We start from the raw sequence: 13,538 nt of genomic DNA, 5'->3' as shown, positions 1-13,538 counted from the left end.
ACGGCAAACGGAAAGAATCAAGTTACCGCATTCGGACTAGGTAGCAAACTCATCTCGACACGTATCAAACTCCCCCATCGCCAAGTTTCTTCAAATGCCGGCTTGCCAAAAATGGACTTGTATGCCTTTGTAAGGCCAGCTTCGCTTCCTGCTACTGGCAATAGGGCAGGCCGGGCTGGTTCTTTTAAATGTAATGTAACCAAATTTGGTCCATTCATAACTGTGGCTGCTATTTAAATAAGACCAGCTGATACTTTTGAATTATGAGAAACAAGCAAGCTGTATAGTTGGTAAAGTCGGTGTCTGAGCAAGACCGCGTCCTTCAAAATACAGTAACTGCTAATATTACATTAGACTCATATACAGGGCTACTATAAAAGAATCATTCGTTTTCAAACTGCTATATTTTCCAAAGTATTACTCGTACAACAATGAGTGATACATCAAAAGAACCGTACACGCAACACATTTATTCCCACTCTACAAATGTTCTATGTGTGCCCCTCGGGTGACACGACATACGTCCAGGCGGTAGTCCAGTTCGTTCCACTCATTGTGTAGCGTTGTCCTGTCATTGGCCATTACTGCATTATTGATGCGCTCCCTCAGCTTTACCAGTGTTTGTGAGTGTGGAGGTACGTAGACGCGGTCCTTAATGTACTCCCAAAGGTAGAAGTCACATGGCGTTAGGTCTGGTGACCTGGAGGGGCAAGGGAACAGAGCTTGGTCATCTGTACCAACACGCCCTTGAATTGCAGATATCACCGCAAAATGCTGTTTACACGGCATTTCTCGTCTGAATGCGCGTTGCACTGTTATAACAGACGTACATCTCGTATATTCCAACACACAAAAACTCTTTTCTTGTTTTGTCACCACTTTGTGCAGGCACTACACTCGTGCTGCCAACTGGTGTACACAATGCAAACCAGGGCGTTTCCGGTTCTTTTGATGTATCACTCATTGTTGTACGAGTAATACTTTGGAGAATATAGCAGTTTGAAAACGAATGATTTCTTTTATAGTAGCCCTGTATAACGGAAAGAAAGGGCGTTACGGAGTTTCTAATCTTATGTCTAAGGAGATTTAGTTTGTTCTGTTAGGTTATTTAGGGTTCGGCAACAGTTGCCGAGAACATAGGATAATTGTTACAATGAGTTGTATAACGTCACACTCTTGAAGTAGGAAAAGTCATACATAGTTAGTTCAAAATATTAGAATACCGTACATTATGAAAGGGATTGTTAACTCGCTTAGCTGTTACAAGAGTGATAATTAAAGTATTACAAAATGTTCTATATACAAATGCTGAAAACATTATATAGGGTTCGGAGAGTGACCCCAAATCCAACAAAGATACTTGCCATACCCCTTTCTTTCGAAATGCAACAATTACTTCATCTGACGTCGAGAAAAAAGTTTTCACAATATAGTTGCTTAAATTATAAAAGAAGAAGTTTGTCGTTTGACACATTTAAACAATATTTTGATAGTCAATGTAATGCACTGTAAAGGAAGTTAAAAACTACTGAGCTAGTGCCACTCTTTATTTAATGTACGTCAGTGTCATTTTTCTTCCTAGCGTTTCAAACCTTATTTCCAGGTCTACATTACGTTGTTGCATGCTGTAAGACGGAAAGAACAACGTTATACGCTATTCTTTTAATCTTAATGTATAAAATGAAAACGCACTTTAATACTGTCGTTATTGCTTTTTACAGGATTGTACCTGCAAGTATTAGAGTAATTTCCTTTTCCACTTCTCCATCCTTCAGACACGAGACAAGTAAGTCTCTTATCACTCAATTTGCCTATTTTTGCAACCATCGCCGAACTTTTATTACCGTTAGGATAGGCCACTGCCATGAAAATTATTGTAATTTGAACATGACGACTTGTTATTTACAAACTGTGCAGGAACTTTCTCATGTCACTTGACTTTCCTTTTTATAACCGAATACATCTATCCGCTCATGGTTGTAAGAAAGAGGCCTAACATTTCTATCCCGAGATTGCCGCATGTATGACTAATTTAAACGTACCAGGAAGTTTCTTTGCAGAATGACTCATTAATGAGTGGTTTCGTTCCTTCTTGCAGAATTATACCTGACTATCCCTTTTTTTTTTTTCTTTCTTTCATCTTCTAGCACAACAGTTGTGCGCCAAAACTGAAAAAATCTTTTTACTTCCGCATGAATGAGAACGGCAGAGTACATCAAAGTACTTATACAGAGAACGTGTATCCTCAGTCACTTTGTCGATCACTAAGCAGAATCTTCTGAAGATTAAATTCCAGTCTCCTTAACGAGACTCTGTCAAATAAAATGTACTATAGACTATCATAATTTTCTACAGGCTACTTAGTAAAAGAAAAGTATGCTAATACACTTAATACGAATTATTGGGGAATGCATCACTCACTCTCTTTAGCAGGCGGAGGGAGAGAAGGAGAGGGTGAGAGGAGAAAGAGAAATGGGGAGGGGGAGGGGAGGGAGAGAGATATGCGAACATGAACGATATCTAAATAATTAGATTTTTAAAACCAGCTTATAAATTACGGCTACAAATAATATGTAATTTGTTTTGATATACAGGATGTAAGTGGTATAAGTGCCGCCCTTTTTTACAATCGTCGGGGTCCACACGATCAAAAAATGTCCATACAACATAGGGTCAAGACTTGGTAGTTTCCCCGAAAAAAATTCTCTTCTCTTATTTTATTCGCGTTATACTGCTTATATCGTTAGTAAAATTACGAAAACAATTACATCAGTAGGTATATCTAGCAGAGTTGATATTAGTTTAAATAAATATTGTGTGTTCTATTACGTTTTCGAGAAATTACATAAAATTGCATACATAAACTTGTTAATATTCAAGCGTGAGAGAGACGTGGCAACGTGTTCAGCAGGCTGTACTCTGCACAGACGTAAGTACGAGCCAGCTCTACTGCAGATGAATGGCAGTTCAGTACAGGGTATTCAATAAACAATTTACAATGTCATTTACAATTTAGGAATACCATGTTATTAATTTATGGAGAAAGTCGTCGTAATTCAAGTGAGACAATAAGGATGTACCATCAACACTTTCCTTAAAGAAGGTTACCTAATCAGCGAACTTTTGTAGCAGTTTCTCAACGATTTTTAGAAAGTAAGAGTCTCTTAGCTCGTTTCAAAAATCACACAAACAGGAATTTCTTTAAAAATGGCAGTGTTTTATGGAAGCGGAAAAGATTAAAATGTTGCATTTAAAAAAAGTTCGTGTGATTTTATGCAGTAAACCATTATTGTTTACTTTTCACACGTACAATTAAAAAATGGACCAATATTGCCAATATTGTTAAATGAAATGGAAATTTACCATAAAGTTCTATTAATGAGATTGAAAGTTTGTATTTGCTGTTCGTTTTATGTAAACAACAGTCCGCCCCTGCATTAGAACAGAGCATCTGTTTTGTACTGGGATGTCTGTATCCGCTTGAGCTATACCGTATACTTGTAAACTCCTTCCTCCCCATCCAGCAACGTTGCCAAACGCCTAATGTTGTAAACTTTAATAATTAGTTAATTGCAATTAGAAAAAAATTGTGAGAACATTTTTTCTTCCTTATGACATGAACAATCATCAGTTAAAATAATGGCACTTATACCCTGTATATTTTTTTGTAGTGGAGGTCATATTCTTGTTCATTTCTTAAATTCTAGGCATACCTTGCAACATGGAGCGGTAGGCAGTGTCTGTGATTGCGAACACATGGGGAGGCACCTCGTGTCGTTTTATGCCCTTGTATCGTTCCATAATTTTCTCGGTGTAGATGGGCAGTCGTTTGTACGGGTTCACCACCACACAGAAGAGGCCGGAGTATGTCTGAGGAAGAAGATATAAATCATAAGAACACTGATATTTCAAGTCTTCACATATGTTACTAAAGTAATTTAGATTGCTTAGAGTAGAATATAAATTTAAACAAGTTGAATAAATATGGACAAATACATGAAAAATAAAGACCTCCAAGCCTAAATTAGAGCATCTGGACCAAAGTTCTCCTCTCTCGCGTCCTAGTAATAACTTAGTTGCATACTATATGGCGAAGAGCTTACCACGTGTCCCTCTGTTCCTGTCGGCAAATATGTGTAACTAAATTCCTTTTAAGTACTGAAACCTCTGTCAGGCTGTACCAATGTTCCAGCATCGGAACGATGAATTAGGCCTACATACACACATGGAAAATACACAACTACCAATCTTGCCTCGAATTAAGTTAGCAATATTATAAATGCGGAGAATGTAAATAATGATTTCCTCCTTCGCTCTCTTCCAAGCCCCATGTAACTGAGATGGACTTCATTCGATGACATTTTGAGCAGAAATATGGAAAGGAAAAATGAAATGCAAGAAAATAGAGTAAAAGAAAGAGAAAGAAGTTTAGTAGATCGGAGAGGAGATAGAATATGTAGGATGAGGAGAGAAATGGAGGAAAGGAAAGACAAAAATGAAAAGAAAAAGACACGAAAACAGAAGATTAAAAGGAAAAGAACAGAAAGTAACAGCAGAAGAAATTTATACGAAAAATTTCAAAGAATTGTAAGCATAGAAAGTCCACCGTTGTGGCTGAGGGGTTAGCGAGTCTCACTCCGAACCCAGTGGGCACGGGTTCGATTCCCGGTCGGGACGAGTTGCCTGGATGAGGTTTTTTTCGGGCTTTTCCCTTCACTCCTATGAATGAATATCAGGTAACTTTATCAGGCGATTGGAACCCCACTCATCTTCGCCACTTTCTTTCCTCCCCTATCATCCTTTCATTCATCATCCCGTTACTTCTTCTGGTTTTCAGATCGCTCTACAGGCGGCCCTCCGAAGTTGCTGGCTCTCTCGACCGGCCTCCGTGGATTGTATTCAAGTGATGATGAACAGCCTCTGCAACGGGACCCGGGGCAGACCTTCTCGGGGGAGGACTTGCGCCTCGGACCGTTAAGGGAGCTTTTGGGGGGGGGGTGCCGAAGCAGGAGCGTTATATGAACTCTGTTGGCTGTAGGGAGCTGTCGTTAAGGGGGTCAAGTGGTTAGGTCGGTGCGCGTAGAAGACCGGTGGCCACGTAACTCATCCCATATATAGGGGGTATACAATAGATCTCAAGATCGTAGTGCGCGAGATGTTCCCTCCCTCCCTCCTAACAAGGAAAAAAAAGCATAGAAAACGGAATGTGAGAATAAAAAAATAAAGATCAGGAAACATGAGAACAAATAAAATCTTGTGCTATGAAAGAGAAAATGACAGAAAGACTAGAACAGAACGAAAAGGCAATAAAAGTAATGAAAAAATATTGTGGATATAAGAACAGGGGAAAACGAAATAAAAGACAAACGTGGAAGAGTAAAAAAATAACAAACACATAATGAGTAATAAATACATCACCTTACTGTTAATGCATATGACAGTAATACTCTGAAGGTTAAAATAGAATGAACTGTTCAATTTACATCCACTTACTTTCTTTCTAAGATCACGACACTTGAAAATCGAAACTATTTGCATAACAAACAAATGACTGCCCTGACAATAAATTTGAACGTTTTAAAACAAACAGAAATAACGTCATTATAAAAGTAATTTTTTAAGGCTAGAAAAAACTAAAGATAATAAAAAAGAATCGCTTATTACTTATGTACTGTATATAAAATCGAATGCTAGGGAGTTCAAAATTGCTGTATTAAGAGGGAAAGTAGTAGGATATTTTTGTGATGCTCTAGTTGGACACAGGTTCTTCCACTAACTCTGAACACTTCCCTAAGGCAAGAGCATGAGAAGGCATGTTTTCCAGCACTATCTCCCGACTTATAGCTACCACACTGTAAACCATACTGCATAATCACTTCATTCCATTCTGTTACATCAAACTCCTTTTAAGGTAAGGACCACTAATTTGGTCACCAAACATTACCTGACCTAAATACCAGGCAAGGAAAGGAACCCCAGCTGTTTAGTTAGAGATAAAAGTTATGGAATCCGTTTCTAACGGCATTTCTAGGCCACCACTATTATGCTCTAACGACGTTGTCTTCGTAGTAAATGTTGTAATAACACTTAAAAACAATGTGTGTTTCCACCCATACGCCTTTCTACCCATCAGTTGCCTCAAACAATGCCCTTAACTGCTTGATAAATTGTTTCGGGAGCAAACAAAGGCACAATAATAAATAATTGGAGACGAACACTTAAAGGCATTCACTTAATACACATGCTCTCCCTTCGGTGTTATTCTAGTGGTAAAGTTTTCTAAACATTAATCTAGTTGGAGGAGCTGCGTTCTAATCCCGAAAGAGAGGTGAACGCTTACGTAAATTATATTGGATTCCCGGACATTTTTCCGAATCCGCATTCCCAATATTCATTTTCCCGAATACAAAATTCCCGAATCCACATTCTCGACAGACATTTTCCCGAATACAAAATTCTCGAATCCACATTTCAGATTTTTATTTCCTTTTTCCCGATAATACAGTAGTCTATATTACCACATGATATAATTATAATTAATTACACTTACTCTTTACAAAGTGAAATAATGTCTAAGTGTCCTCAGGTAATCGAGGTGTCTGTTATCGACTGCATAGGTGTAATAATCCTGCACGATAATTCGTATTCGTGTTTGAAGTTGCAGCTATTCTCTCTATGGTTGTGCCCTCACACGTCTACCCAATGTGAATTCCGCAATCATGGTTCTCGTATCGCTCTCATCCTTTTGGAGCTCAGTCAAAGCAGTGAAGAAGCTTGGATGGTGTTTCTCAAACACCACTTGCAGACGACTGTGAAAGACTTACGACCGATTATTTGTTCGGTGTTTATTATTTAATATGGAATTGTACTGGTTCCACAATGTCCTATCATATCGAGGAAGTAGGCCCTACAGGTCGCCTTCTGCCACGAACTCGTGTGCCATTGATATACGTGACATCAAAGTAACCAAATGTTCGGAAATTTCTCGCATAAAATATTCGGGAAACTGAATAGTAAATGAAATTCGGGACCGTGGTTTCGGGAATGCGGATTCGGGAAAATGAGTGGGAACGATTATATTGTAAACGTCTTAAAGACACTGGCTTTGTACCATTCTGAACACTTGACCTGGGAGTTAATTTATTTTTAATTAGTTTATTTTACGACGCTTTACCAACTGTGATCGTTATCAGCTCAGAGTGAAATGAAAGTGATAATGCCAGCGAAATAGCCCAGGGTCCAACCTCAAAAGTTACCCAGCACTTACTCTAAACAGATGAAGGGAAAACCACGGAAAAAACCTCAACCAAGTAACTTGTCCCAACTAGGATTTGAACTTGAGCCCGCTCGTTTCACAATCAGATATGCTAATCGTTACTCCACAGAGATGGACAGTTATCCTATTTGGGAAAATGATGGTAATATGATTATTATGATAAAAAAGAAAAATATAATTGGATGCACTTATGCAATATGGAACCAACCACCATTTTATGAATATCTGGATTTCTATTGCAAAATGTGTCTTAATGTCCATAGTTTCTTATACAAAATAGAACCAACTCCTATTTGTAACGTGCTGCCCTATAGAGAAATCTGAACCAACCACCAAAAACAGAATCCATAGTGCAGTGTTTTGCAATTTAGAACCAACTCCAAGCTGTCAGTTCCCATGTTTGTTTTGTGTAAATATGGGAGTTTGAATACAATTTTTTGTTAATAGGAGTGATATATTATATATTATATTATATTATATTATATTATATTATATTATATTATATTATATTATATTATATTATATTATATTATAGCAACAAGAGTAATTTTAATGTATCAAAGAAAGTTGTAGAACCGAAGATGTTTAGGTATCAAATATGTAACTGCAGAAGAAAATCCAATGAATTTTTATTTTAGTAGGTTATTTTACGACGCTTTATTAACAGCTTAGGTTATTTAGCGTCTGAATGAGATGAAGGTGATAATGCCGGTGAAATGAGCCCAGGATGCAACACCGAAAGTTATCCAGCATTTGCTCATATTGGGTTGAGGGAAAACCCCGGAAAAACCTCAACCAGGTAACTTGCCCCGATCGGGAATCGAACTTGGGTCACCTGGTTTCGCGGCCAGACGCGCTAGCCGTTACTCCACAAGTGTGGACAGGATGATGTTGATGGAATCAATGGTCCTCTTGACTTCACCTTGGAATGATAAGTCAATGTATGAACAAATGCTAATGAATATATATTTTTAAAAATTTTATTTGTAATCCCACAATTTGTGTCTCGGATGTTTAGTTTTCCAATAATAAAGTGTTAAACATGGATTTGAACTAGACTGTTGCCTCATCTCTCTCTCTCATTTGAATCACACAAGTAGGAACCAAGTGCCAATATCCATTTTTGCAATAAGCAATATGGAACCAACTCCAATGTTGCCCTTCTACTCTGTGTGAGTCAAATACTGATGCGAGCTGCACCATTGATCTGAAACAGCATTTCAGAATGTTAATAATGCAATCATTACTTTCGTAATAGTATTGATGTAGAATTTTATTTGTAACGATTTGCTAAAACAGCTGTAGCTCAAAAGCTGTATTTTGGACTTGGTTCCATATTGCATAAGTGCATCCAATTATTAGTTTACTTTCGAGTAACCTACAAGTACAAAAGTGTCTTATAATTCAGAGATATATTAGTCCCCATTATTTGAACCAATGGAACAGAAGTACCGCAGTATGGGTGAGAAGACTGCGCGGGCTGGAGAGATACCGACTTGACTTACAACGTCGACACACTGACGACGAACGGAACAATTCATTGGGATCTCCCGTGCAAAATGTCGCCTGCTACCGATAAATTGTAAACATGTTCTCGGAGACAATATAGCAGAATTTATCTTGTCAGACGGAGCTAAATGTTGCCTTGTAGTCCAGCAATTGGTTCGTGTATTGTACAGTTACTCAAGTTAAAATGAACTCAATGTTCCCTATAGTTGTAGTCTGTTGACAACCATGAGGCGCCAAACAATCTTCTAATCTTAAGCCACGGTTTTGGCAACAGAATTTCGATTGTACGAGACATGTTACTTCTGTTTTTTTTTCTTTCGCATCAGGACTGAAAACAATACAGTTAATATCACATATGAAGACATGGTTTTTGACACAGCAAAGCACTGGAACACCGTACATTTTTAACCACCAATCTTCAAACAATGGGAGAGTTTTCGCACCCTCGACGCTCGCTAAACATCTTACACTATGTTGACGTCAATAGTGACGTATTTGTTGACGTATGTTCAAGTTCGTGAAACTTCGGAAAGAATCCATCCAAGCGGATGGATCGGTGCACGTATTCCTTTAACGTATGTTTCTATTATACGACATTTTCCGCTCCGTTAACATTTATCATGTCGTAGCTCCTATGATAGTCAATTCATCACGCTGTAATTTTTTTAATTGATAGCTCAATCTCGAAGGAAAGCACAGAAAAAAATCGAAATAAAAATCTTTTTTTTAAAAGTGAGGAAAAAATCTAAAACTTAGATGCGATCTGTTCAAAATAGACATTTGCACCTTCAAACGCTAGTAAGCGACAAACATTTTTATTTTTCACTTTAGATGGGGAGTCAAAGCAAAAGAAATATTGAGAAAGAATGAAAATTACTTTTAAAAGTGGTCGCAACTCAAAATCTTCATTGGTTTCTGAGTTACGGCGAGTTAAACAAAGGAGCGTCTTTGCTTGGCAGAGTACTCACGATTCAGCCTTTCGCCTGTTGGAATCTCAACGAAAAATTATTTCCTGAACCTTCTTGTACCTTTGGCCTGAATAATTTATCCATCTTGAGCTGTTCCAAATAGATTAATATCGTCCACAGTGGTAAATCTCAAACGAGATACCATGTTTTAACACCGAATCAGGCCTACGGTAAACTTCACTCACGTCCACTTTATCCGCCTAGACCAGGGCTGGGAACCGAGAGCGAATCCAAACTCTAATCGAGGACACTTAATATTCATCCGTCACGGAATCAACGCTGCGCGGTGTTGGGTGGGGAAGAAAGGGGTTGAAGAGAAGTCATTTGGCTCTCCGTGAGAGAGTACAAATCTCTCTTGGTGCTCAGCCCTGGCGTAGACATAGCGGGTCCGCTATTGCAATAACATGAGGTGAATGACACTGATTGCCTCTTTCTTCATTGACGTCCACATAGCGTTTAGCGTACCAGTAGGGTGTTAAAACTCTCTGATGACTCTTAGATCCATTCAGTTATGAGCATTTTAAACCAATTCCAGACATTAAAAAATCTGCGGGACTCTGTAAGTGGTCAGCACGCATATGGCCACAAGATTAGGCATAACCAGTGGGTATGTCTTCTTCTTCTTCTTCTTCTTCTTCTTCTTCTTCTTCTTCTTCTTCATTAGCCCCTTATGCCGCTAAGCGTCGGGGCACCTCGTTTTGTCTATTTCATCCACTCCTCTCGATCTTGACTCATTCTCTTCATCTCCATCCTAGTTTTCCCACGCTTCATTTCAACTTTTTCTATTCTATCCTCCCATGAGTTTCTCGGCCGTCCTCTTCTTACTCTAGCCTCCACCCGCATTTCCATCACTTGCTTTGCTTTCCTGTCCTCACTAATTCTATTCACATGTCCAAACCACTTCAGCTGATGCTCCTCTACCACCTCACGAATTGCCTTCTTTTTTTTTACCTCTTCTCGTTTTCTCTCATTGCGTATCCTGTCTCTTCTAGTCTTTCCTACTATTCTTCTCAGATATTTCATCCCTATAGCTTGGAATCTGCTGAGATTTCACCGCTTTTTGTGCCGTAGCCTACAACATGATTGGGACAAGGATGGAATTGTAAAGCTGCATTTTAGTTTTTATGCTGATTTCTCTCTTACTAATGTGTTGCTCATTTGATAATATGCTGAGGCTGCCTTCTTTGTCCGATTCACTACTTCCTGTTCTATTCTTCCATCACTGTTTAATATAGTGCCTAGATATTCGTATGTTTCAACTCTAATTGCTTTCCATCACATATTATATTTAGATCTTTATTTTGCTTGTTCAGTGGGTAAGTGAAGGAATACATTAATCTCAACTTCTCAATTGGAGATAGAAGCCAAATTCACTGAATTTATGGCCCGAAATGCTACTACCTGAACTATAGTAGAGAGACAGATTAAGAAAGATTTAAAAAAAATTATGAGCTCACAGTGTGCGCTTCAAGATTGATATATGACGTCACATTTTTGCCTCACTAAGTTAAAACATTCCGAAATGAAAACTTAAATAATCTAAATAATGAAATTGTGATAATTATGAGCATTCTAACACATGTCGACATTTCTTATGTCGGCTATGTGTTCATTCATTCAGTCACTGTACCAAATAAATACAGTAGCGATAAAAAAAGTAATTTATAAAAATTCCTTCAACACAATTATTCGGTTTAAATGGTCCTCCTAATGGGCCAAGACTAGTTACTACTTAATGAAGTCCATTAACAGATAAACCGACCGCAACCGTATGAAATTATTGCGAATTTGAGTGGTTTCTCTTCTGTAGCATTATAATCATAAGGCCAGGACCACATCCTTTCACCCACTTCCCACTTGTTGCTTACTATTTTAAATATGCTGCGCGACTCTATGTTTGGAGGAAAGTTATAACCCGAGCTGTAATTTAAATTTGTCGATACATGACAACCAATTGCCGAGTCTTCATGTCTCCAGTCACAGGTGGTCTCAGCGCACCAGAAGCAGCTCATCTGCTATGCATTCATCTCGCTGGTAATCAATTCAAGGTACATGGGAACAAGTTTTTCTACTACCAGCACAATAAATCATTGACTAAAACTGATGAACAATGGACACTGCGAGGCTGATCATACAGGGTGATAAATGAATCAACTCGCCGAGGAAACGACATAAGTAACTGTACAATTAATTTGACACTAACTGGATTGTCTACGAAAATGACAACAGCAGCAACATGGTGCAAAAGAGAAACTTAGTTGAACTTCTGAACTAGATACATAATGCATGTTTTTATTTTACTTTAATTGGCTATGTAATGACACTGCATCATTTGTAGATGTTATTGATGATGGTGAGATGGTATTTTGGCTAGATCAGTCCAAGACTCGTCAGAGGATCATCTGACATTAGTCTTGCAATTGGAGAAACCTCGGAAAAACCCCAATTAGTTGTTCAGCCGGAGTGAGATTCGAACCCTCACCCAGACGCAGCTTACAGAAAGAGTTCTGTTCGCTATTCATAAACAACGCAGGTGGCCGTAATGAATAGTAACATTATGACTGACTGGATACAAAAACAAGGAAATATTGTATAGTATTAGTACAGATTCTTTTCCTCTTCTTCCTATTTACCAACTCTTTATCAACATATTTATTTTCTTCTTCTCATTCAACATATTCAATAATCGCCATATTAATAATTACAATCTCTATATTCACAGTTACAATTACCCTATTCGTAGCTATAATAACTGCCTCATTTATGATCATAATATTCAACTTATTAATGATAACAATAATCCCCTTCATGATCACAACTTTATTCGTGATGATCGGAATAACAGCTTTATTCGTGATGATGGGAATAGCAACTTTATTCGTAATGGTCGGAATAAAAACTTTATTCGTGATGATCGGAACAGCAACTTTATTCGTGATGATCAGCTTAGCAACTTTATTCGTAATAATCGAAATAGCAACTTTATTAATGATTGGAATAGCAACTTTATTCGTGATGAACGGAATACCAACTTTATTCGTGATGACCAGCTTAGAAACTTTATTCGTAATGGTTGAAATAGCAACTTTATTCGTGATGATCGGAATAGCAACTTTATTCGTGATGATCGGAATAGCAACTTTATTCGTGATGATCGGAATAACAACTTTATTCGTGATGATCGGAATAGCAACTTCATTCGTGATGGTCGGAATAACAACTTTATTCGTGATAATCGGAATAGCAACTTTATTCGTGATGGTCGGAATAACAACTTTATTCGTGATAATCGGAATAGCAACTTTATTCGTAATGATCGGAATAGCAACTTTATTCGTGGTGATCGGAATAGCAACTTTATTCGTGATGGTCGGAATAACAACTTTATTCGTGATAATCGGAATAGCAACTTTATTCGTAATGATCGGAATAGCAACTTTATTCGTGGTGATCGGAATAGCAACTTTATTCGTGATGATCGGAATAACAACTTTATTCGTGATGATCGGAATAGCAACTTTATTCGTGATGGTCGGAATAACAACTTTATTCGTGATAATCGGAATAGCAACTTTATTCGTGATGATCGGAATATCAACTTTATTCGTGATGATCGGAATATCAACTTTATTTGTGATGGTTGGAATAGCAACTTTATTCGTGATGGTCGGAATAACAACTTTATTCGTGATGGTCGGAATAACAACTCTATTCGTGATGATCGAAACTTTATTTGTGAAGGTCACAAGAACAATCTCATTCGTGATGATCGGAACTTTATTCGT

The 13,538-nt window shown here is 37.9% G+C and overlaps 1 protein-coding gene across 6 annotated transcripts in view; it reads right to left on the bottom strand.

Annotated features, from left to right (window-relative positions):
* zip (myosin heavy chain 10) overlaps positions 1–13,538 on the bottom strand; it is a 352,102-nt gene that overhangs the window by 130,932 nt on the left and 207,632 nt on the right. For all 6 annotated transcript variants that reach the window (XR_011332669.1, XM_069828865.1, XM_069828869.1 and 3 more), the window contains exon 2: positions 3,714–3,870. Coding sequence is in view for 5 of the 6 variants with exons in the window: in XM_069828865.1 (XP_069684966.1) it covers positions 3,714–3,870 (157 nt within the window). In the remaining variant the exon portion in view is untranslated. The remainder of the gene's footprint in view (positions 1–3,713; positions 3,871–13,538) is intronic.

The sequence above is a fragment of the Periplaneta americana genome, chromosome 6 (assembly GCF_040183065.1).
Source record: "Periplaneta americana isolate PAMFEO1 chromosome 6, P.americana_PAMFEO1_priV1, whole genome shotgun sequence".
Lineage (NCBI taxonomy): Eukaryota > Metazoa > Arthropoda > Insecta > Blattodea > Blattidae > Periplaneta > Periplaneta americana.
The sequence above is the reverse complement of the archived record's forward strand: the minus strand, read 5'-3'. Positions and strand labels throughout refer to the sequence as shown.